The 25,425-nt window shown below is 39.8% G+C and overlaps 1 protein-coding gene across 8 annotated transcripts in view; it reads left to right on the forward strand.

Moving 5' to 3' along the window:
* Nucleotides 1-25,425, forward strand: part of ARHGEF6 (Rac/Cdc42 guanine nucleotide exchange factor 6) — a 123,434-nt gene that overhangs the window by 68,825 nt on the left and 29,184 nt on the right. For all 8 annotated transcript variants that reach the window (XM_019919027.3, XM_033849041.2, XM_019919026.3 and 5 more), the window contains 3 exons: nt 3,527-3,621; nt 6,833-6,928; nt 8,425-8,547. In XM_019919027.3, the coding sequence (XP_019774586.1) occupies nt 3,527-3,621; nt 6,833-6,928; nt 8,425-8,547 (314 nt within the window). The remainder of the gene's footprint in view (nt 1-3,526; nt 3,622-6,832; nt 6,929-8,424; nt 8,548-25,425) is intronic.

Here is a 25,425-nt window from a genome sequence, read left to right on the forward strand (position 1 = left end):
ATAGGTAAAGTATTTTTATCCTCTGGCTTTTTTTCAAGATTTTTTTTCTTTATCTTTGATTTTTCTGGAGTTTGAATATGGTGTGCTTAGGGGACATTTTGCAGGGGGGGCATTTATCCTGCTGGGTTTTCTCTGAGCTTCCTGGATCTGTGGCTTGGTGTCTGACATTAATTTGGGGAAATTCTTAGTCATTGTCGTTTCAAATATTTCTTCTGTACCTTTCTCTCTTTATTCTCCTTCTGGTATTCTCATCACACATAGGTTACACCTTTAGATGTTGTCCCACAGTTCTTAGATATTTTGTTCCATTTTTCAGGGTTTTTTCTGTTTGCTTTTCAGTTTTGAAAGTTTCTGTTGGCACATCCTCAAGCCCAGAGCTTCTATCTTCAGTGGTCCAGTTTACTAACAAGCCCATCAAAGGCATTCTTCATTTCTATTAGAGTGTTTTTGATCTCTAGCATTTCATTTTTATTCCTTCTCAGTATTTATTCCTGCTTACAATACCCATCTGTTCTTGCATGTTGTCTACTTTTTCCATTCGAGCCCATAGCATATTAATCATTGTTATATTAAAATCCTGGTCTGATAATTCCAATATTCCTACCATATCTGATTGTGGTTCTAATGTTTGCTCTGTCTCTTCAAACTGTGTTTTTTTACCTTTTCATATGCCTTGTAATTTTTTGTTGGAAGCCAGATGTGATGTACTAGGTAAGAGGAACTGCAGTAAATAGGCCTTTAGTAATATGGTGGTAAGGTATGGGGTCAGGGGACGTGTTCTCAAGTCCTATGATTAGGTCTCAGGCTTTTGGTGAGCTTATGTCCCTAGATTGTGAACTGCAGCAGTGTTTCTCAGTCTTTTTTCCCCTCCCTTAGATAGGACAGGAAGGCTGGAGGGAGCTGGAGTAGGGTATTTCTCTTCCCCTGGGTATATTAGGCTCTGATAAAACCCCAATAGGTTAGGGTTTGGTAAAATACTTTCTTGAGGGCAGACCTTGTTATGAAGAACAGAATGCTCTGGTAAATTTCAAAATGGCTACTTTTCCCTTCCCTCTCCTGAAGCACAAGGGAGATTTTCCTCCTATCTTCATTGTGATGACCTGGTACAGCTTCTGGAGGTAAACGTCACAGAAGTGTGGGTGTGCTCCTCTGTGACTGGATCCCCTAGAGTTTTTTTTTTTTTTTTTTTTTTTTGGTGGTATGCGGGCCTCTCACTGCTGTGGCCTCTCCCGTTGCGGAGCACACGCTCAGCGGCCATGGCTCACGGACCCAGCCGCTCCGCGGCATGTGGGATCTTCCCGGACCGGGGCACGAACCGCGTCCCCTGCGTCAGCAGGCGGATTCTCAACCACTGCGCCACCAGGGAAGCCCCCCCCTAGAGTTTTTAACTCTCAGGTGTTTCTGCACTGAGCCCCCAGCAATTCATCAATTACAGTTCAGGTTTTCCTACCCTGATACCACTTCCCACGGAGGCTTCTGCTCATGGTCTTCTGGTCCAGCAAGTTATGATTCTCTATCTGCCTGTCTGTCTCTCCAATTTTAAGTGTACCATTTTTGCCTGTGACCTCAATTCCCTGACAGATGTAAGCAAAGTTTTTTTCTAGTTGTTCAACTGTTTACTTGCTTTTAGGATGGAGTGATGACTTCCAAATGCCTTAAATGCTGGACTGGAAACCAGAAGTCCTCTTTCTTCTTTTTGATGTAGGCATTTACAGCTATTTACAGTCTCTAAGAACTGCTTGAACTTCATCCCATAAGTTTTGATGTTGTGTTTTCTTTTTTATTCATCTCAAGATAGTTTCTAATTTCCTTTGTTGTGCTTCGACTTTCTATAGGGGTAACATTTCTGTTCCATTCCTGGATTAATTTCACAGAGCACTGGTACCTCCAGGCCCTTAAATTTACACTTACACCTTTAGAGAGTAGGCATTCCTCCCTGAGGAATAGAGAAACTGAAAGTAGACATGAGTGGCTGGGAGGAGGGGCTACAACTTAAGCCCTAGCTTTTGAAACCACCCTGTGGCCTATGTCCTTGTCAACTAGGAGTGATATTGCCCTTCAGGTGACATCTGGCAATGTCTGGACACATTTTTGGTTGTCATAATGGGGTAGGGGGTGGCATGCAACCGACATCTGGTGGGTAGATGCCAGGGATGTTGTTAAACATTCTACAGTGCACAGGGCATCTGCTCACAACAAAGAGCTATCTGCTCTGAAATATCAATAGTGCTGCCATTGAGAAACCTTTTTTAACCCCTTAAATTGGAGGGACTGTTTCCCAGCTCACCCAGCACCTACCTGTACAGTGTCTCACACTTACCTCTTCACAATGGTCCCTGAGGTAGGTGAGATGTCATAATCTGAGATGAGCCTTAAAACTGAAGCAACCTGTCCGTTGGTAGCAGAGCCTGGATGACCACCTTCCAGTCCAGTTGTTTCCTAAAAAACCCACAGCTACCTGGACCTCCAGTTGCTTTGTCCACTCCACCTGTCAATAGCAGATCATCATGCACTGTCTTGTGAGTATATGTCTGGCATATTGGTAGGCTAAGGGGCTTCTCCTGGCTAAGAATGCTTCACATTGTCTTGTGAGCCCGTGTTTAATGGCTCCCTCTGAAGACAGAGTAGAAACTCCCTAAGGACAGGCATGGCCTTTGGCACTAAGGAGGCACTCAGTAAATTTGTGTTGAATGGATTAGGAGATATGAGAGAAAATACACCAAAATATTAACCTGGTGATCTCTAGGAGCCTAGAATGAAGGTTATAGCTGCCTCCAGAAGAGGCTGGGAAATGAGGTGTGACCCCAGGGTTGGTGGGGGCAGAGAAGTTATGGACCTGTACATTGGTTGTTTTGCCGATAGGATTTTCATTTGGCTACATTAATAATACTGGTAAGCATCATTTTCCTTGTTAAATTCCTCACATTTCAGCTTCTTTTTCTCTTTGAAATGTTCATACTAGCACTTTTTACCTTTATTAAAAAGCCAGCTTTAACTGCTTAAAAATTCAGTGTCCTCAGATTTTGTCACCTGAAGATTTTCTCAAGAACATAATATAAAAAAATCTTTTTTGATGTTTGACATCAGTTATCATGAAATTATCCTGACACTGAATCTCTATGTCTTGAGGTAGCTGATCTCAATTTCCTCATCCATAAAATGGGAATGATGATCCTTTGTTAGCTGAGACCTTTGCTGAGGATAAAATGATTTAAAGCACATGAAAGCATTCTGAGTAGTACTGTGTAAATGGCAAGGCCCCTCCAATTATGGGTAATTCTGAAAAAATGTGTTCGTATGAGTTATGCAGTATAACCAGTTGTCATGCAATTATTAGAGTAGTTTACTAGATTAGTAGTTTACTCTAGTAAACTAGAGTAGTTTACAGATTTTGTGCTCCTTACTTACAGTGTAGCTGAATAAATAGGACTTTTTTTTCCTGATAATTTGGTTAAAAGATCTAAAACTCCATTTTACCTTGGACTTTTCTGACAGTTACAATACCTTGACCTTTGTTTCTCCATAGGTGTTACAGAATATCTTGGACACTGAAAAAGAGTATGCTAAAGAACTTCAGTCTCTTCTTGTTACTTACTTAAGACCCCTGCAGTCCAATAACAAGTAAGATTTATATTTTAAACCTCTCGCTAAGCAAAGCAAGATAATGTCAGTAGATGGAGTCATTACTCTTATGTCACTGAATAATTGATTTTGCCCTTTAGAAGAATTTCCACAGATCACAGGTTGCCAAGAACATGGTCAGGACAACAGAAATTATGCAAGATGTAGCTTTTGGAGAGCTTGGCTTTCTTTCTCTTCTGGCTGTGGAGGGAATGAGCCGATCTGCCTTTCTGTCTGTCACCATTTTTATCTTGTACGTTTTAGAAGTGATACATCTAGTTTTACCTTCCAGAAAAAGGACTTGCTGGTGTTTTTATGCAGAAAGCACAGACAGTGGAAATTCTTGCGCTCGCTCTGACCTTGGCTTGCCACGGCAGAAACTCTTTCCCATGCTCCCAGAATGGAAAAAGCGTGGCATTTTGTGAATCTTCCTAAGAGCAATTCAAGCCAGTATTTCACCCAGGCAAAAGTGAATGAGAAAGAGGTGTTAAAAATATTCAAACCTTATCCTGGTCTTAGAAATCTGAAGGCCTGAATTGAAAACTTACTTTTCACAAAAGAAAAATATTGACCGTTCATTTTTTAGTGCTTGTAGGCCTGGCATATGTAACAAATAATAGCTAACTGCATTTATGTGTGTTTTTTATTTTAATGGATTAAACTTTACTGGAGATTATGATCTATAAGTCAAATGGTAAATTTAGCAGTTGATACATAGAATGGAGGACAGAAACCTCTTCTTGTACCTCAGTTTAAGAGTTTATTTTTGCCAAACAATTGCCTAAACTGTTGGCTTCAGGCTTAAATAAGTTTAATGTATTTCACTATTTTCTCCCTTTTCCTAAATAATGCTTGCTTAGGCATAATGTCCTGTTAAATTTCCTACTCGGTTATTTTCATGGCACTATGGGAATCTTACTTCAGTATGAAAGGATTTTGTATTCCTGTGTTTTGTCAGAGTTTAAATGATCAACAACAAAGTGGCTTTTGTTATTATTATGTGAAACATGAAGTGCTCTGTGAATCATAGCCCTTAGAGCTGAATGGAACCTCAGTGAATCATTGGGTCTAGTGCCCTGGAAGAAATGACTATCCTCATTGAATAAATAAAAAAAAAAACAAAGTCCAGAGAGGCTCACTGTCCTGCCCATCACACAGTCAGTCAGTGGCCAGACTCAACCCACTGCATCTCCTGCCACCGAGTAAAATGTGGTTCCGTGTTCTAGAGGTGACAGGCAGAGGAGGAGAGGGGAACTGAAGTGGTAACCCTGGCAGCAAAGATGGTAAGATTTCAAATGGAGGAGTGACTGATTAGCAATCAAGAAATAGTCAAAGGAAAAGAAAAGAGCCACGGCAGAGGAGATGAGAGACCCAAGTCAGAACCGCACTGTTCCCAAGGAAATTCAAAATGCAGTTCTAGTCACTTCCCATTGGTTCTGCCTTGTAGACCCCAAAGTGATTTGAGCAAAGGGGACTGTTTATTGTTTGATCCTGGAAGGTCCAGATAAGCTCCCAGTCAGGTTCTTGCTGCTATGGGGGAACAGCAGCCAGGGAAGCTGGCTAAAGGGTTTCACTTTTGATACCCATGAGAGGGGTTTTCCAGCTTGTGGTTCAGGAGGGCATCAGAGCAGAGGAACTGGGTGCTTTTTATACTCTAGGGGTTACTGGTAACGTCTTTTTGGGTCTTCCTTTTCTTTGTCAGCAAAAATTACTCTCCTGGAAACCCTCCCCTTGTATTATTAAGGAGAAAGAACATGTGGCAGACACTGGCCTTTTAAGTAAATCTTCAGAAAAGTTTTCTCTCAACAAGTGGTTAGGGGCTTCCCTGGTGGCGCAGTGGTTGAGAGTCCGCCTGCCGATGCAGGGGACACGGGTTCGTGCCCCGGTCCGGGAAGATCCCACATGCCGCGGAGCGGCTGGGCCTGTGAGCCATGGCCGCTGAGCCTGCACGTCCGGAGCCTGTGCTCCGCAGCGGGAGAGGTCGCAAGAGTGAGAGGTCCGCGTACCGCGAAAAAAAAAAAAAGTGGTTAGGAGCATGGACTCTGGAGCTAGAATGTTTGGGTTCAAATTCTGGCTTCACCATTCACTGGGTTTGGGACTTTGGCTGATTTGCTTTAACCTCTCTGTGCCTGGATTTCCCTATGTGTAAAACAGAGACAGCAATAGTACCTACCTCATAAAGTTGTTGTAAGGTTAAGACGAGTTGTTATTTGTAAAATGCTTACCTCAGTGTTAAGCGCTGTATTAGTGCTGGCTCTTGTTTTTATCACCTATTATTTGGTAGGGGAAGAAAGGATGAGAAAATTCTTAGTACAGAGGCACTGGATTAAAATGGTTCAGTTTGTGTTTGACTCCATTCCATTCCAAAGGCAAACAAACACATCAGTACTATTTTCTTCCCTCCTATTTCCGCTCAAGATTTCCTTTAGTTGATTTATGAATAGCACATGTAATGTCTTTCAATTAACTTTCCCAGCTCCTCTAGAGGAGAGTATTCAAAAGTTTTTACACTTATTCCCAGCTATGATGTATTCTACCCATTTAGATACTTAGATATTTTTTGAGATGTATTTGACATATAACATTATATTAATTTCAGGTGTACAGTGTAATGATTCTATATTTGTATATATTGTGAAATGATCACCACAATAAATCTAATTAACATTCATCATCACACACAGTTACAAAAATTTTTTTCTTGTGATGAGAACTTTTAAGATCTCCTCTCTCAGTGACTCTTTCCACTATGCAGTACAGTATTATTAACTATGGTCACTACGCTGTACATTACATCCCTATGACTTACTTATTTTATAACTAGGAGCTTGAACCTTTTGACCCCCATTCCACCCCCCTCCCCCCCCTTTGGCGACCACCAATCTGTTCTCTGTAGATGCTTAGATGTTAAGCACTTGTTATTCATTTACTCCTTGCTTTGTAAAATACCTAAATGTCCCTTACAAACATTCATTTTCTTTAGGATCATTATTCTTGTTATGGAAAAGGGAAATCAAGGAAAGAAGCTTTAGAAAGTTGCTTGAGATCACAGAGTTGGTGTCAATTAAAAACCTAAAGTTAAAATATAGGGATTGCTTCCCTTCTCCCATTTGCCAGTTACTGGCAAACTATCAGCTAACTAGACTAGAGATAGATAACTAGAGTCATCCCCAAGTTCTCTTCACTGAAACTACATATATATTTTTTTCAGTCTGAGTACTGTGGAATTTACATCTTTATTGGGAAACTTCGAGGAAGTATGCACGTTTCAACAGACGCTCTGCCAAGCCTTGGAAGAATGTTCAAAGTAAGTGTCGCACGTCGCCACCAGGATAGCTGGCAACATTGAGTTTTTTGGTGTGTTTTGTTTTCTTTTAACTGTTGTCTTAGATAGGGGCACTTGATATTTATGCAGTTATTATGCATTTATACATTTATTCCAACTTTGATAAATTGTCCCAGTACAGAGAAAATCTACTAGGTGGTGGTACTCACAGAGTCAACCCACTAGTTGCTTATCAGGACTCTACATCTGGTCCGTTATTTTTCACTTTATTTAAAAATCATATTGACAAATAAGGTCTAAATCGACCATGGATGATGCCTTTGTCATCGATTAGATATTTTTCTTTTGTACATTGCAGATTACTTTTCTAAGTAATTTTTTTTTTTTTTTTTTTTTTTTTTTTTTGCGGTACGCTGGCCTCTCACTGTTGCGGCCTCTCCCGTTGCGGAGCACAGGCTCCGGACGCGCAGGCTCAGCAGCCATGGCTCACGGGCTCAGCCGCTCCGTGGCATTTGGGCTCTTCCCAGACCGGGGAGCGAACCCACGTCCCCTGCATCGACAGGCAGACTCTCAACCACTGCGCCACCAAGGAAGCCCCAAGTAATATCTTTATGTGAACCACAACGCATCATTGATGGCTAGCTAGCTCGTTGAAGTGCAGAATGAACTGTGATGATCATCAGGCAATATGTTTCTGGAGCAAGATTCGTTTTCTAAGTAGTGGATCTCGGAGAATTGGTGACTTTCGTCGTCTATAGGGAATTTGGGGCAATTGCCTGTTTCTTGAGCTTAATGAGACACCAGGTTGTCCAGGGACGAAGCTGGTGAGAACCCCCTGTAAAGAGACCTGAGGAACCACTGCAAATGCAGTGGGAGCCATATTATTGGTATGGAAAGATGGTGACTAAGTGAGAAGAGCATATTACTATTTAGACTTGTAATCTTTGCTTTTCATTTTATATGGAAACATGTAGAAGAGAGTCCAAGGAATATGCCAACATTGTTATAATAGATATCTCTGAATGGTGGAATTCCGAGTAATTTTTTTTCTTTCTTGTGTTTTTCTGATTTTTCTGCAAACTAAAATGGATGCCATGTAATTCTAAACATCTGGATGTCACCTCGCCTAGCAACACCAGGCCACCAAGACTACATAATACTCCTTTGTGATGTGCCATTTTTGGATTCAGTTAGTTTTGTCTGTACTTGAACTTCATGCAAATTAGTCAAGAGTATATTTCGTGTGCCCGGCTAAATTTGAATATGTATCTTAAAAAACCCTAGTAATTCCAAATAAGTATCTGACCCTATATATTGGAGCTATGTTTGGTGGCTAGAGTTTAAAACAGTGGCCAAGAACTCGCATTTCATAGATAAAATGGTTATAATATAGAAGTTTCTTTTTAACTTTGGCAAAAGAATTTATAAGGTTTGCGTGTTGCCAGGTTTAATTGGAATCATCTTCCTTTATCCCGTTTCCTATTTTACATTCTGTGTTTCACCTGTTTTGCTTACAGGTTTCCAGAAAACCAACACAAAGTAGGTGGCTGTCTACTGAACCTCATGCCTCATTTTAAATCTATGTATCTGGCTTACTGTGCAAATCATCCTTCAGCTGTAAATGTACTCACCCAGCACAGGTAAATCATTAACATTTCCCCCAAAAAGCTGCTTTGCAATGATATCCTTTCCCAGGACTACCTCATTTGGAAATCCAAGATCTCCCACTGAACTCTTGATTATCCCCATTCATCATACCAGAAATTGATTCATTGTTATATGGATTTATTGTCCATTCATGCAACAAATAATTTATTGAGCACCTACTATGTGCAAGGTCCTATAGTAGTTGATGGGGATACAGTAGTGAACAAGGAAGAGAAGGTCCCTTCCCTCATGGAGCATAGACTCTTGAGAGAAATAGACATGAAATTAAATGTTGTAAACATGTTGTATTAGAAAAGGGTAATTAAAAGGAAGCTGTGAGACTTTGAACATGGTATCAAAGTGTGGAGTGAACGAAGGGTCAGGGAAGGCTTTCTTGAAGTAAAATTCTATTCAGAGCCAATGGTTTAGCCTTCCCCATCCCAGTGAATGTTTTATCCAAGTTGCTGCAGAGCTAAGCTGCCTAGGTTCATGTCTTTTTCACTCTCCCTTTGTCTGGTAGAGGAAGTCTCAAGTAGTAATATGGCTAAAAGGCAGGTATCAGCAGGGAAAGGTGGAAGGAAACTAACCCTGTGAACTGGGTGTCAGGTACTCTAAGCAAAGGTCTCTGATGACAATTATACATGAATATAAATTATTTCAGATTCATGGAGAACAGCAGCACAGTATCTCCTTTAAGAGTCCTTACAAGGGACCCAGATAAGCTCACATCTCTCCTACCCTTCCTTACACTCTGACGACTCACCCTTGACACATTCACTGATACATTCATCTGGGCCAGAATTCTGTAGGATAGGCTTGAAGACACAGTTTGGACTTTGAAGCTATGTGCTAGGAATCCAGGTGGGACAATAGGAAGACCAACACACAGAGTCTCTTATGACTGAACTCGGAGACTAGATTCAGAACCGACATGATTCTGGAGGCTGCTTAAGACTGAAAAGATTATTCTTCTCTTAATTTGACTTGTACTCCCAGACCCAGGCTGGAACAGTGGGTGACAACAACCTCAGAAGTGATGGAAACTTTGGCTTTGTCCTGGTTCATTAGGAGCTTGATTGACTTTATAGAGCTGTTATGTAAGGGCATTTTGAAGGTAGAATTCAGTAGGTCCTACTTGAAGGTGAATTTTACTTCCCGGATGAAAGTTGTGAACTCTTGTGGCATAGCAAATATGGAAGTTGGAGTTTAAAGAAAGAGAAGCCATGACTCTGGATTATTTAGGCAAGTGGCTCAACTGCTTAGAGCTAAAAATAACACTGACAATGTGCCAGGCACATGATGTAAAAGCCTACGAGGGAGTTACTATTATTACCATCATCTCTGCTTTACAGATGAGACATTAGAAGCTTAAGTAATCTGCCCAAGTACTCATAGCTGTTAAGTGGTTGAGCCAGAATTAGAATCCAGGTCTGTCAGACTTCTAAAAAAAATGTTTTTATTAACACATGTATTTCACCTACAAAGTGAATAATCTAAATGCAAACTTAAAGAATTATCATAAAATGAGCACCCATGTACCCACCACCCAGCTTAAGAAATAAAATTTTACCGTTTCTTTTTTAATATAGTAACTTTATTGAGATATAATTCACATACCATACAATTCACCCATTTAAAGTGTACAGTTAAATGATTTTTAGTATATTCAGAGTTGTGCAACCATCACCACAATCAATTTTAGAAGATTTTCATCATTCTCCAAACAAACCTATACTCATTAGCTGTCACTCCCCATTGCCAGCCCAAGGCAACCACTAAAATACTTTATGTCACTATGGATTTGCTTATTCTGAACATTTCATTTAAGTGGAATCACACAACATATGGCCTTTTGTGTCTGGCTTCTTTCACTCAGCATAATGTTTTCAAGGTTCATCCATGTTGTTGCACTTAACAGTACATTGTTTTTTTAAATTGCCGTACATACAATGAAAAATATTTCATTGTATGGATACCGCATATTGTTCTTCCATTCGCCAGTTTGTGGACATATGGACTGTGAATGGTGCTACTATGAAGATTCATGTACAAGTCGTTGCGTAGACCTATGTTTTCATTTCTCTTGGGTAGATACGTAGGAGTGAAATTGCTGGGTCATACGGTAACTCTATGTTTCACTTTTAGAGGAACTGTGAGAATGTTTTCCAAAGTGGCTACACCAATTTATATTCCTACTAGGAATTTATGGCGGTTTCATTTCTCCACATCCTCACCAACATTTGTTATCATCAGTCTTTTTGATTATAGCCGTTCTAGAGGGTATGAAGTGACGATATCTCATTTTGATATTGATTTGCATTTCCCTAATGACTAATGATGTTGAGCATCTTTCATGTGCTTTATTGGTAATTGGTGTACCTTCATTTGGGGAAATGTCTATTCAGATCCTTCGCCTATTGTTAAATTGGGTTACTTGATTCATTACTGAGATATGACTCACATACCATAAATCCACCATTTTAAAGTGTAGAACTCAGTGGTTGTTAATATATTAGGTTGTCCCTACATGTGAAGTGGGTCTCTTGTACACAGCATGTGTACGGGTCTTGCTTTTGTATCCATTCAGCCAGTCTATGTCTTTTGATTGGAGCATTTAATCCATTTACATTTTAGGTAGTTATCGATATGTATGTTCCTATTACCATTTTCTTAATTGTTTTGGGTTTGTTGTTGTAGGTCTTTTCCTCTTCTTGTGTTTCCTGCCTAGAGAAGTTCCTTTAGCATTTGTTGTAAAGCTGGTTTGGTGGTTCTGAATTCTCTTAGCTTTTGCCTGTCTGTAAAGATTTTAATTTCTCCATCAAATCTGAATGAGATCCTTGCTGGGTAGAGTCATCTTGGTTGTAGATTTTTCCCTTTCATCACTTTAAATATGTCCTGCTACTGCCTTCTGGCTTGTAGAGTTTCTGCTGAAAGATCAGCTGTTAACCTTATGGGGATTCCCTTGTATGTTATTGGTTGCTTTTCTCTTGCTGCTTTTAATATTTTTTCTTTGTATTTATTTTTTGATAGCTTGATTAACATGTGTCTTGGCGTGTTTCTCCTTGGATTTATCCTGTATGGGACTCTCTGTGCTTCCTGGACTTAATTGATTATTTCCTTTCCCATGTTAGGGAAGTTTTCTACTGTAATCACTTCAAATATTTTCTCAGACCCTTTCTTTTTCTCTTCATCTTCTGGGACCCCTATCATTCGAATGTTGGTACGTTTAATGTTGTTCCAGAGGTCTCTGAGACTGTCCTCAATTCTTTTCATTCTCTTTTCTTTGTTCTGCTCTGTGGTAGTTATTTCCACTATTTTATCTTCCAGGTCCCTTATCTGCTCTTCTGCCTTATTTATTCTGCTATTGATTTCTTCTAGATAATTTTTAATTTCATTTATTGTGTTGTTCATCAGTGTTTGTTTGCTGTTTAGTTCTTCTAGGTCCTTGTTAAATGTTTCTTTTATTTCCTCCATTCTATTTCCAAGATTTTGGATCATCTTTACTGTCATTACTCTGAATTCTTTTTCAGGTAGACTGCCTATTTCCTCTTCATTTGTTCGGTCTGGTGGGTTTATACCTTGCTCCTTCATCTGCTGTGTATTTCTCTGTCTTCTCATTTTGCTTAATTTACTGTGTTTGGGGTCTCCTTTTCGCAGGCTACAGGTTCATAGTTCCCATTGTTCTTGGTGTCTGCCCCCAGTGGATAAGGTTGGTTCAGGGGCTTGTGTAGGCTTCCTGGTGGAGGGGACTGGTGGGCAGGTGGATTCTTAACCACTGCACCACCAGGGAAGTCCTATCACTTTTTTTTTTTTGCCTCATGTATTTTGATGTTCTGTTGTTAGGTGCATTCATGTTAAGGATTGCTTTGTCTTGTTGGAGAAATGGCCCTTGTATCTTTCTGTAATTCTCTCTCTTTATCCCTGATAGTTTTCCATGTTCTGATGTCAGCTTTTTCTGAAATTAATATAGCTAATCCAGCTATCTTTTGATTGCTGTTAATATTTCATTTTCCATACCTTTGCTTATAATCTGTCTGTGTCTTGTAGACAATATATAATTGAGTCTTGCTTTTTTAATCCACTTTGAGAATCTCTGTCCTTTAACTGACATATTTGGACCATTCATATTTAAAGTGACTATAGTTATAGTTGGATTAATATCTAAAATGTTTGTAACCATTTTCTATTAATTTCCCTTGTTCTTTCTTTACTGCCCCCCTTTTACTGCCTTCTGTGGTTTTATTATTATTATTATTTTTAATTTTGACTGTGACACCCGGCATGTGGGATCTTAGTTCCTCAACCAGGGATTGAACCTCTGCCCCCTGCAGTGGAAGCACGGAGTCTTAACCACTGGACTGCTAGGGAAGTCCTGCATTCTCTGGTTTTAGTTAAACATTTTATGTGATTTCATTTTCTCTTCTTCTCTTTGTCTTTTTCTGAAAAAATTTTAGTGATTTCCCTAGAGTTTGTAATATCCATTTACAACTAACCTAACAGCACTTTCACATAACACTTACCATTTCACAGGTAATGCAGGTACCTTATAACAGAGTATTCTAAATTTTTTCCCCTCATCTCTTATTGTGCTCATTCATTTCATGTATCCATAACATAAAATCACTCAATATACTGTTGCTTTTATTACTTTGAACAGGTATCTATTAGATCTATTAAGAATAAGAAAAAAGATTTTATTTTAACTGCATTTATTATTCTCTGACACTCTTCCTTTTCATGTGGGTCCAAGTTTCCTTCTCTCTGAAATACTTATTTTAACAATATTTGATAGGAGGTCTACTGGTGACAGTTTCCCTCAGTTTTTATTTGCCTAAGGAAGTTTCATTTTGCCTCCACTTTTTTTCCTTCTATTTTTATTGTGGTAAATAGCATGATGTCCTCAGAGTTCATCCATGTTTTCACATATGACACGATTTCCTTCTCTTTAAAGAGGTATGCATGTGCATACCACATTTCTTTATCCATTCATTCAGCAATGGCCATTTATGTTGTTTCACGACTTGGCTGTGGGAATGCAAATGTCTCTTTGAGACCTTGATTTCAGTTTATTTAGATAAATAACCAAAAGTTGGATTGCTGGATTAAATGGTAGTTCTATTTTCAGTGTTTTGAGGAACTTCCATACTGTTTCCACTGTGGCTGCACCAATTTACATTCCCACCAACAATGCACAGAGGTTCCAACTTCTTCACATCTTTGCCAACATTTGTCTTTATTTATTTATTTATTTTTGGATAATGGCCATCCTAATCAGATGTGAGGGGATGTCTCATTGTATGTGTGTGTGTGTGTGTGTGTGTGTGTGTGTGTGTGTGTGTGTGTGTGTTTACAGTAACTATTACACTTCTCTACTTAAATGTATACAGTCTCATGTAGTAGGGGTCATGCATCTCTTTTCCTCAAACAAATACTAATGTAATATTTAATTGAAGTATAGTTTCTGTACAATATTATATAAGTTACAGGTGTACAATATAGTGATTCACAATTTTTAAAGGTTATACTTCTTTTGTAGTTATTATAAAATATCATTGTGGTTTTGATTTGCACTTCCCTGATGATTAGTGTTGTTGAGCATCTTTTCATGTACCATTTGTATGTCTTCTTAGGAAAAATGTCTATTCAAGTCCTTTGCCCACTTTTTTGTGTGTGTGTGTGTGTGTGTGTGGTACGTGGGCCTCTCACTGCTGTGGCCTCTCCTGCTGCAGAGGACAGGCTCTGGACGCGCAGGCTCAGCAGCCATGGCTCACGGGCCCAGCTGCTCTGCGGCATGTGGGATCCTCCCGGAGCAGGGCACGAACCCGTGTCCCCTGCATCGGCAGGCGGACTCCCAACCACTGCGCCACCAGGGAAGCCCTCTTCTTTTTTTTTAACATCTTTATTGAAGTATAATTGCTTATCAATGGTGTGTTAGTTTCTGCTTTATAACAAGGTGAATCAGCTATACATACACATATATCCCCGTATCTCTTCCCTCTTGCGTCTCCCTCCCTCCCACCCTCCCTATCCCACCCCTCTAGGTGGTCACAAAGCACCAAGGTGATCTCCCTGTGCTATGCAGCTGCTTCCCACTAGCTATCTGTTTTACATTTGGTAGTGTATATATGTACATGCCACTCTCTCACTTTGTCCCAGCTTACCCTTCCCCCTCCCCATGTCCTCAAGCCCATTCTCTAGTAGGTCTGCATCTTTATTCCTGCCCTGCCCCTAGGTTCTTCATGACCATTTTTTTTTCTTTTTTTAGATTCCGTATATATGTGTTAGCATATGGTATTTGTTTTTCTCTTTCTGACTTACTTCACTCTGTATGACAGGCTCTAGGTCCATCCACCTCACTACAAATAACTCAATTTTGTTTCTCTTTATGGCTGAGTAATATTCCATTGTATATATGTGCCACATCTTCTTTATCCATTCATCTGTCGATGGACACTTAGGTTGCTTCCATGTCCTGGCTATTGTAAATAGAGCTGCAATGAACATTTTGGTACATGACTCTTTATGAATTATGGTTTTCTCGGGGTATATGCCCAGTAGTGGGATTGCTGGGTCGTATGGTAGTTCTATTTGTAGTTTTTTAAGGAACCTCCATACTGTTCTCCATAGTGGCTGTACCAATTTACATTCCCACCAACAGTGCAAGAGTGTTCCCTTTTCTCCACACCCTCTCCAGCATTTATTGTTTGTAGATTTTTTGATGATGGCCATTCTGACTGGTGTGAGGTGATACCTCATTGTGCTTTTGATTTGCATTTCTCTTATGATTAGTGATGTTGAGCATCCTTTCATGTGTTTGTTACTTTGCCCACTTCTAAGTTAGGTTATTAGTATCTTTACTATTGAGTTGTAGGAGTTCCTTATTTTTTTTGGAGATTAGACCCTTATCAAATATATGATTTGTAAACATTTTTTCCTTTTCATAGGTTGCCTTTTCACTTTGCTGATTGTTTCCTTTGCTGTGAAAAATCCTTTTAGTTTGATGTAGTTCCACCTGCCTATTTTTCATTTTGTTAACTGTGCTCTTGGTATCATATTCAAGAAATCATTGCCAAGACCAATGTTTGGAGGCATTTCTCCTGTTTACTTCCAGGAATTTTAGAGCTTCAGGTTTTATGTTTAAGTCTTGAATCCATTTTGAGTTGATTTTTGTGTGTGGTGTGAGGTAAGGTTCCAGTTCCTTCTTTTTTTTTTTTTTTGCATGTGCATATTCAGTTTTCCCAGTACCATTTGTTGAAGACTGTTTTTTTCTCATTATATATTCTTGGCACCGTTGTCAAAGATCAATTAAACATATATACATAGATTTATTTCTAGGCTTTCTAATTTGTTCCGTTGATCTAGTGTCTTTCTTTGTGCCAACCATACTGTTTTAATTACTGTAGATTTGTAATATGTTTTGGAATAAGGAAGTGTGAAACCTCCAACTTTGTTATTTGGGGTTCATTTTGGTTCCATATGAATTCTGGGATTGTTTTTTTCTGTTTCTGTAAAAAAAAAAATGCCATTGAGGATTTATAGGGATTGCATTGAATCTGTAGATCACTTTTGACGTCTGGACATTTTTAACAGTATAAACTCTTCTGATCTGTGAACATGGGATGTCTTTACACTTGTTTGTTCCTTCTTTAATTTTTTTCATCAATGTTTTGTAATTTTCAGTGTACAAGTCTTTGGTCTCCTTGGTTAAGTTTAGTACTAAGTATTTTATTCTTTGGATGCTATTGTATCAATAAATGAGATTTCTTTCCTTCTTTCTTTCTTTCTGTATTTTTTTGGATAGTTCATTGTTAATGTATAGAAATGCAACTGATTTCTGTATGTTAATTTTGGATCCTGCAAATTTACTGAATTCGTTTATTAGTTTTACCAGTTTTTTTGTGGAGTCTTTAGGGTTTTCTACATATAAAATCATGTCATCTGTGAACAGAGATCATTTTACTTCTTCCTTTCCCGTTTGGATGCCTTTTATTTTTCTTTCTTGCCTATCTGGCTAGGACATCCAGTACTATGTTGAATAGAGGTGACCAAAGTGGGCATCTGTGCCTTGTTCCTGATCTTAGAGGAAAAAGCTCTGTTTTTCACCATTGAGTATGATGTGCTTTTCATATATTGCCTTCTTATGTTGAGGCAATTTCCTTCTATTCTTAATTAGTTGAGCATTTTTGTTTTTATCATGAAAGGATGTTGGATTTTCGTCAGATGCTTTTTCTGCATCTATTGAGATGATCATATGATTTTTATCTTTTTCCCTTTGAGTGTAATGTATCACATTGATTGATTTTTGTATGTCAAATCATCCTTGCATCCTAGGTATATTTCCCACTGGTCATGGTGTATGATGCCTTCAGTGTGCTATTACATTTGGTTTGCTAGTATTTTGTTGAGGACTTTGGCATCTATATTCATCAGGATATTGGCCTATAGTTTTCTTTTCTTGTGGTGTCTTTCTCTGGCTCTTGTATCAGGGTAATGCTGGTCTCATAAAATGAGTTTGAAAGTGTTTCTATCTCTTTAATTATTTTGGAAGAGTTTGAGGAGGATTGGTGTTAATTCTTTTTTTTTTTTTTTTTAAATATTTATTTATTTATTTTTGGCTGTGTTGGGTCTTCGTTTCTGTGCGAGGGCTTTCTCTAGTTGTGGCAAGCGGAGGCCACTCTTCATCGCGGTGCACGGGCCTCTCACTATCGTGGCCTCTCTTGTTGCGGAGCACAGGCTCCAGACGTGCAGGCTCAGTAGTTGTGGCTCACGGGCCCAGTTGCTCCGTGGCATGTGGGATCTTCCCAGACCAGGGCTCGAACCCGTGTCCCCTGCATTGGCAGGCGGACTCTCAACCACTGCGCCACCAGGGAAGCCCTAATTCTTTTTTTTTTTTAATTTATTTATTTATTTTTTGGCCGTGCCATGGGGCACGTGGGATCTTAGTTCCCTGACCAGGGATCAAACCCACACCCCCTGTGGTGTAAGCGTGGAGTTTTAACCACTGGACCACCAGGGAAGTCCCTAGTGTTAATTCATTTTTAAATGTTTTATAGAATTCACCAGTGAAGCCATCTGGTCCTGGGCTTTTCTTTGTTGGGAGGTTTTTTTGTTTTTTTGTTTTTAAATTAATTAATTTTTGGCTGCGTTGGGTCTTCATTGCTTTCTCTAGTTGTGGCAAGCGGAGGCTACTCTTCATTGTGGTGCGTGGGCTTCTCATTGTGGTGGCTTCTCTTGTTGCAGAGCACGGGCTCTAGGCACGCAGGCATCAGTAGTTGTGGCATGTGGGCTCAGTAGTTGCGGCACACAGGCTTAGTTGCTCTGCGGCATGTGGGATCTTCCGGGACCAGGGATTGAACCCATGTCCCCTGCATTGGCAGGCAGATGCTTTTTTTTTTTTTTTTTTTCCGGTACGCGGACCTCTCACTGTTGTGGCCTCTCCCGTTGCGGAGCACAGGCTCCGGACGCACAGGCTCAGCGGCCATGGTTCACGGACCCAGCCACTCCGCGGCATGTGGGATCTTCCCGGATGGGGGCACGAACCCGTGTCCCCTGCATCAGCAGGCAGACTCTCAACCGCTGCGCCACCAGGGAAGCCCCCTGGGAGTTTTTAATTGTCAAGCTAGTCCGCGCTCAGACTCTTGCAGTTCATCACAGTTTCCATTTGAGTGGTCCTACCAGTTACTGGCTCCAGTGGCTTCTCCTCAGGGAAGTTGATCTCAGTTCTAATTCTTTGTGTTTGCCTGTCTTTCTAGATTTGGGGGTGGTGGTTTTCCCTGTGATCTCAATTCTCAGTGGATCTAAGAAAAGTAATTGATTTTCAGTTTGTTCAGTGTTTTTCTTGTTGCGAGGATGGTAATAATAATTTCTAAGCTCTTTGGATGTCAGAGCTGAAACCCAATGTCCTTTTATGGGTTTTTGAATTATTTTATTTTATTTTACTTTTTAAGCAATTTGTTTAACTTACATTTAATAAATGTATAGGGTTGTGCAACCATCACCACAATCCAACTTAAGAACATTTCTGTCACAGAAGATCCCTTATGCCCATTCCAGTCAATCCCTGCTCCCACCCCCATGAATTATGTTTTTAGTGTTTGCTTTGAGGCTTTCCATATATATATCTTGTCTGAATCTGCTTCATGTTTACAGTAACTTAATTCTAGTGAGATATAAAAATGTTACTCCTAGTATACCTCTATTTCCACTTTCCTTTTCGTGCTACTGTTGTTATACACGTTATGTCTATATGTTATGAACCCAATAATACATTGCCATCATTATTATTATTATTATTTTAAATTTATTTATTTATTCATTTATTTAAGTTTTGGCTGCATTGGGTCTTTGCTGCTGCACGTGGGTTTTCCCTAGTTGCTGAGAGCAGGGGCTACTCTGTTGTGGTGCGCAGGCTTCTCATTGAGGTGGTTTCTCTTGCTGCGGAGCACAGGCTCTAGGCGCGCGGGCTTCAGTAGTTGTGGCTCGCGGGTTCAGTAGTTGTGGCTCACGGGCTCTAGAGTGCGGACTCAGTAGTTGTGGCGCACGGGCTTAGTTGCTCCGTGGCACGTGGGATCCTCCTGGACCAGGGCTCAAACCCATGTCCCCTGCATTGGCAGGCTGATTCACAACCACTGCACCACCAGGGAAGCCCGCCATCATTATTATTAATATAATTTTCTATTAATGAAACTGAGAGAAGAAAGGAGAGTGAGGATATATTTATAGCATTTGTTATATTAACATTCTTATTTACTGTTTGTGTGAAGTGATACCTCATTGTAGTTTTGATTTGCATTTCTCTAATAATTAGTGATGTTGAGCATCTTTCCATGTGCCTGTTGGCCATATGTATGTCTTCTTCGGAGAAGTGTCTACTTAGGTCTTCTGGCCATTTTTGGATTGGGTTGCTTGTTTTTTTGATATTGAGTTGTATGAGCTGTTTGTATATTTTGGGAAATTAAGCCCTTGTCAGTCACATTGTTTGCAAATATTTTCTCCCAGTCTGTAGGTTGTCTTTTCATTTTGTTGATGGTTTCCTTTGCTGTGCAAAAGGTTAAAGTTTGATTAGGTCCCATTTGTTTATTTTTGCTTTTATTTCTATTGCCTTGGGAGACTGACCTCAGGAAACATTAGTACAATTTATGTCAGAGAATGTTTTGCCTATGTTCTCTTCTAGGAGTTTTATGATGTCCTGTCTTACATTTAAGTCTTTAAGCCATTTTGAGTTTATTTTTCTGTAGGGTGTGAGGGAGTGTTCTGACTTCATTGATTTACGTGCGGCTGTCCAGCTTAACCAACACCACTTATAGAAGAGACTGTCTTTTCTCCATTGTATATTCTTGCCTCCTTTGTCAATGATTAATTGACCGTAGGCCTGTGGGTTTATTTCTGGGCTCTTTATTCTAGGGGTAGTTTTTTGAGACCAGTCTTTGAAATTTGCTGGTTCTCTCTACTGACCTAGCTGGCCTCTTGTGTAGCTTGTTGTTCTTAATTAAGAGGACCAACCTTCTCTCATTTGCTTACCACCAAAATCTTCATTGCTTTTGCAAGAGACCTTAGGCTTGAATTTCCCCACACTGTTTTTCAACTAGAACCAATTCCTTTGAGGAAAGCTCACTGTTCCTATAGTCTGTCTGCCTTTCCCCTGGGCAAAATCTTTGAGCCACTGCTCTGGGTGCTGGGCAGGGCAGTAGCCTCTGTTCTTCTCTGTTTACCTTTCCCAGCACAGAACCTCTACCCTGCAAGCGAGCTGGGGTGAGGGTAATTTGGTGCCAGTATTTTCAGCCTGCGTCCTCCCTCTCCGTCCAACCTCTCAGCCACACTCACTAGGCATTCAGCATCTTCAACTCAGAGCTGAAGCAGTTGAGATACGCTAGTGAGATATTGTGTCCTTGGGTTGGGAGTTGAGGGCAGAGGGAGCCCTCTCTTGTCCACACTTGCCTGGAGTGGCTTCTGGCAAACTGAGCCAGGAGGAGGGAGGAGGGAGAGAGGGAGAGAGCAGGTCATGGCTCAAATACCAAGCTCTCCCTGTTCTTACTGAGTTTTAGAATATTTTCTTGAATAAATGTTTTCTTCATTTACCAGATGTCATTGGAACACTTGCTAGAGACTTTAAATGGTTGTTTTTATAGGTTCCAGTAGCTCTACTTGTTTCCCCGGGGGATGGGTCCACATAGCATCTCATGCCACCGTCCCCTTCATGCCTCTCCTTGATGTCAGCCTAAAAACTTTTTCCCACTTTTGTATTGTCTCAGTTTACAGTTCTGCCACTTAGAAGCTGTGTTACCCAGGGGGATTCACTTAATCTTTAAGCCTTAGTTTCCTCACTTGTAAAATGAGGATAAAATCACCTACCTTGCAGGGCTGGTGTGAGGATTCAATGCAATAATGTACACCAAGTACCCGGCATACAGCACAAGGTACTTGCTGCCACCTCCCATGTCTGCTTTATTCGTCTTCTACCAGCTTCTCGTTGTTTTTTAGAAAAAAAATTATGCAATATTTCAAGCATACAAAGAACAGAGATAAAATAAAGTACACCCACATACCCACCATTCAGCTTAAGAATCAAATTGTAGCTGCAATTGGAGTCCTGTGTATACTTTCCAATATTTCCTGCTCCTCCCTCCCTCCCCCGAGGGAACCTCAGTCCTGAATTGGTTTTTATTATTTCCAGGAATGTTTTCATACTTCACTACTTATCTTCAATAAAGAAAAATATGGTTCAGAGGCATTTTTCCTGTGATGGCTACGTAAACATCCTGTGTGGATAAGGGTAAATTTCTTAATGCCAATGAAAAGAGATCCCATCATGTTAGCTTGTCATTTATATGAGCACGTATTCTTTTTCTTCTGATCTGAGAACAGCAATTCTGGATAAATACCAGAAAGAAAGGGTGTACCTCAGATGGCAGACTTGTAGTGTTTAGAGAATTTTCTGTTGTAATTCTATGTACTAAAATACTACTGACTCTGCATTCATCCATGTTAGGAGTTTAAAGTATAAATAACAGTAGAGATTCCTTCAAACATTATGATTTAAAGTTTGTTGCACAGTTAATTGAAAGATTCTCAACTTTGGGGGGAAATTATTATACCCTGTTTGCTTGATTTTGGTTAGTGATTTTTTTAAATTGAAGTATAGTTATTTACAATGTTTCAGGTGTACAGCAAAGTGATTCAGTGTACATATATCTATGTGTATATATATATATATATATATATATTCTTTTTCAGATTCTTTTCCATTATAAGTTATTACAAGATACTGAATATAGTTCCCTGTGCTATACAGTAGGTCCTTGTTGTTTATCTATTTTATATATGATTAGTGATTTTTTTGGAGAATTTTATAATATCCCTTGAAATGATGGAAGACTCACTGGAGTCCCATAGAACTGAATTTTTACCTTAGTGGTTTATTTACATGTAAGGAATGAAAATTAAATTAAAATACTTGGGGTTATCCTCAGAGGTGCTTCTAATATAATCTCAGCTATTTTCTAGGCATCTTGTCATAATTTATGCTGACATACTAGAGGCAAAGCATACTTGAGTGAAATTCTCAGAAAATTCAGATTAAAATCCTGTTTTATATGAAGGTTTCAGCTGAAATAGGGACATTGGTGGATTTCTGCTAAAGCTGTAGACGCTTAGAGGCGGGAAAATCTGAGTCAGAGCAAGCCAGTTAGGTGAACTTCTTCATTTCGGCCGGCAGGTAGCAGTATCATACTAGAAATGCTTGTGACGACTGACAGTGAGACCAGACGCAGCCTGAAAATTGTATGACTGTGTGTTGGTGCCTTGTGAAAAGTGCAGTGATGCATTATCTGAATTTGGAGATATAAGCAGACCCCAATCTTGATATGTTTGTTCCGCATATTTACATATATTTGAATGACTGCCCCAGTCTTTTGCTCGGCCCTGGGTGAGGTCTTTTGGGATTTCCCCTCTCTCTCCCCTTCTGGCTTGCTATTGTGGCTCTTATTTCTTCCTGGGAGAAACTTCACCCTTACAAAAATACCCACTTCTCTCCCGTGCTTCGTTGTGGCATCCATCCTTTTCACAAGGGAGAGGAACCCGGCGGCGTGAAAAGACAGAGCGGGGAGAGGAGGAGAGAGTTAGCACCGAGGCAGATCTGGACCTCACTTCCGGCTCTATTGCGGCGACTACCACAAACACCACGTGTTCTTTTCCTCTTGTTAGTTTTATTCACTCTCTGTTTACCACTGTTGTCAGCAATGAAGACTTTGAGAAAAACTCAGAGCTGTGTACTTGCTTCCGGGACGAAGCACATAGGAAAAATTCTGAGGCTAGATTCTGTTCTGTCTTTGAGGAACCAGGGAAGGGAGCAAGTGAGACTGACCACAAACAAAAAGTGGTGGGGAGGAAGCAGGCAGCCTAGTCTCTGGGACTGGATCAGTGAAAAAAGGGCTAAGTGAGATCCACCCAACCCAGTGTGAGCGGCATCCCGGGGATTTTCCACTGGCCACGCCCAGCCTCCCAGTTCCTCGTGCCTCACCTCCCCATTCCAGACCACGGTGAGTCCCATGAAAGGCTGGTGGCGAGAGAGTGAGGCGAAAAGAGGGGAAAATCTGGTCCTTTTCTAGCTGCTCTAGTTAGAGTTACCATCGTTCAAAGTGGAAATCTATGCAAAGATTCTACAGAAACACTGTTATATGAGATGGTTAAGCCCTGTAGTGTTATTATAATGTATGACACTTTTCTTCAGTTTTCCAGCCCAACCTAGAATATACCAGAGCCCCATCCACCATGCATTCTCTAAGGGTATGTTGAGTTTCAAACAACATTCATACATTGAAAACTGCTTCTGTGGTATCACATCACATATACAGAACCTGTTAAACTTGAAAAGCACTTCAAGCAGGCTGTATAAAACATAAAAGCTGCATTTGAAAGACAGATTGTGTTTTGGTATACTGACATATATTTGCATGTTATATTTGTGTATGATATTAATTTGTGCATTAAATTTATTTGGCTAAGTAAAATGTGTCTTTGAGGATCTATTTATCATAATGGGCAGTGGCTTTATAAGGCAGTTTTGTTCTTTTGTTGCACTAGTCTAATGTTACTTTTTCCCTAATAGCCAGTGTTTTATTCTGAGATAGTGATCTCACGTTATATTGAAAAAAATTTTTAAATTCTTTTGTAATATTTAACAAGCCTAGAAGTTAGAATGCTGCATGGAAAGTAGAAGTTAGAATGCTGCATGGAAAGTAATAAAGTACACGTTAGCATTTGCTTTTAATTGTTGTAACCCTTGTATCAATTAGAGTAGAACGTTGAGGATGCAGGTACTTATTTACTCATGGAAAGGAAAAAATAAGACTTGTTTACCAAATTGAAAAGAAATTAGGAAAGTGATTTTCTCAAAATTACATACTCAAATGCTCTCTCCAACTTCGAGTTATTTTCCTAATTATATTTTATATGTGATGATCATTTTTTAGTCTAAGCCAAATCTGACCCACAGGCAGGTTAACCTGTGTTTCCCTAGTCGCTTGCATTAAGCACTATTTCTTTTTTAAAAATTTTTATTGAAATCTACTTGATTTACAATGTGTTAGTTTCAGGTATACAGCAAAGTAATTCAGTTATACATATATATATTCTTTTTCATATTCTTTTCCATTATGATTTATTACAGGATATTGAATATAGTTCCCTGTGCTATATAGTAGGACCTTGTTGTTTATCTATTTTATATATAGTAGTGTGTATCTGTTAATCCCAAACTCTTAATTTATCCCTTCCCCACCCCCTTTCCCCTTTGGTAACCATAAGTTTGTTTTCTATGTCTGTGAGTCTGTTTCTGTTTTGTAAATAAGTTTATTTCTATCATATTTCAGATTCCACATATAAGTGATATCATATGATATTTGTCTTTCTCTGTCTGACTTACTTCACTTAGTATGATAATCTCTAGGTCCAAAACACTATTTCTTCTAGAAGTTCTCCCTGCATTATTCAAGTCAGCTCAGCTCCCACCCTCCTTTTTTTCATGGTTTAGACCTCAGAGATGGTCCATGCCACTGCTGTGTTCCACATCGAGCATCAGACAGTAGTGATTTCCAGCAGACCTGGGTATGAACCTTAATGTAGCTATTTACTTGCTTTCACTCACCCTTTCTGAGTCTCATGTTTCTCGTCTGTAAAATGAAGATAACACCTGTGTTGGAATGTTGTTGTGAATATTAAACAAGAACAAATGTATGCGGAGATCTTAGCATGAAAGATTTTAGTCTTATAAACCCCAATATTTAAGGTTCACAATTTTAGTAGGAAGTAGGTTTTATCTCTGCTTTACAAATGAGTCAGCTGAGGTTGGTAACTGATCAGGGTCACTGAATCTGTTTTATGATTTCAAGTCCAGGGCACTTCCCTCCCCTTGGCTGCTTCTGGAGCAAGACTGCAAAAACTGATAAAACAGGTAGGCTTGATGGTTAGATGTGACCACTCAGATGAGATCTATCTTCCGTGACATCCCTGTGATTCTGCATGACTCAAGGTTGCTGTGTAACAGCTGAAACGATGTCTTTTTCTCTCCTGCTTGCAAAAGCCAAGAAGAGGGAGAGTATCTATAATAGGGGTAACCTGCAACCCACCACACCCCCAAACCCCCTAGTAGGTTTTCACTGATAGCAAGTTTCTTTGAACACAACATAACTTTTTGCAACATGCCACAGTTGGGAACCGCTGTCGAAGATGTGTTCTAGGAGAATAAGTAGATCATTTGGTAGTAGAGGGTTCCTCTTGGAGAGGGATGAGAAGATTGGTGGGGCCAGTGGGAATCCAAAAAGTTAAGACTTGATCTTGCAGGCAGTTGGAGGTTCCTGAGTAGGAAAGCAACA

This window comes from Tursiops truncatus, chromosome X, assembly GCF_011762595.2.
Source record: "Tursiops truncatus isolate mTurTru1 chromosome X, mTurTru1.mat.Y, whole genome shotgun sequence".
Classification (NCBI taxonomy): domain Eukaryota; kingdom Metazoa; phylum Chordata; class Mammalia; order Artiodactyla; family Delphinidae; genus Tursiops; species Tursiops truncatus.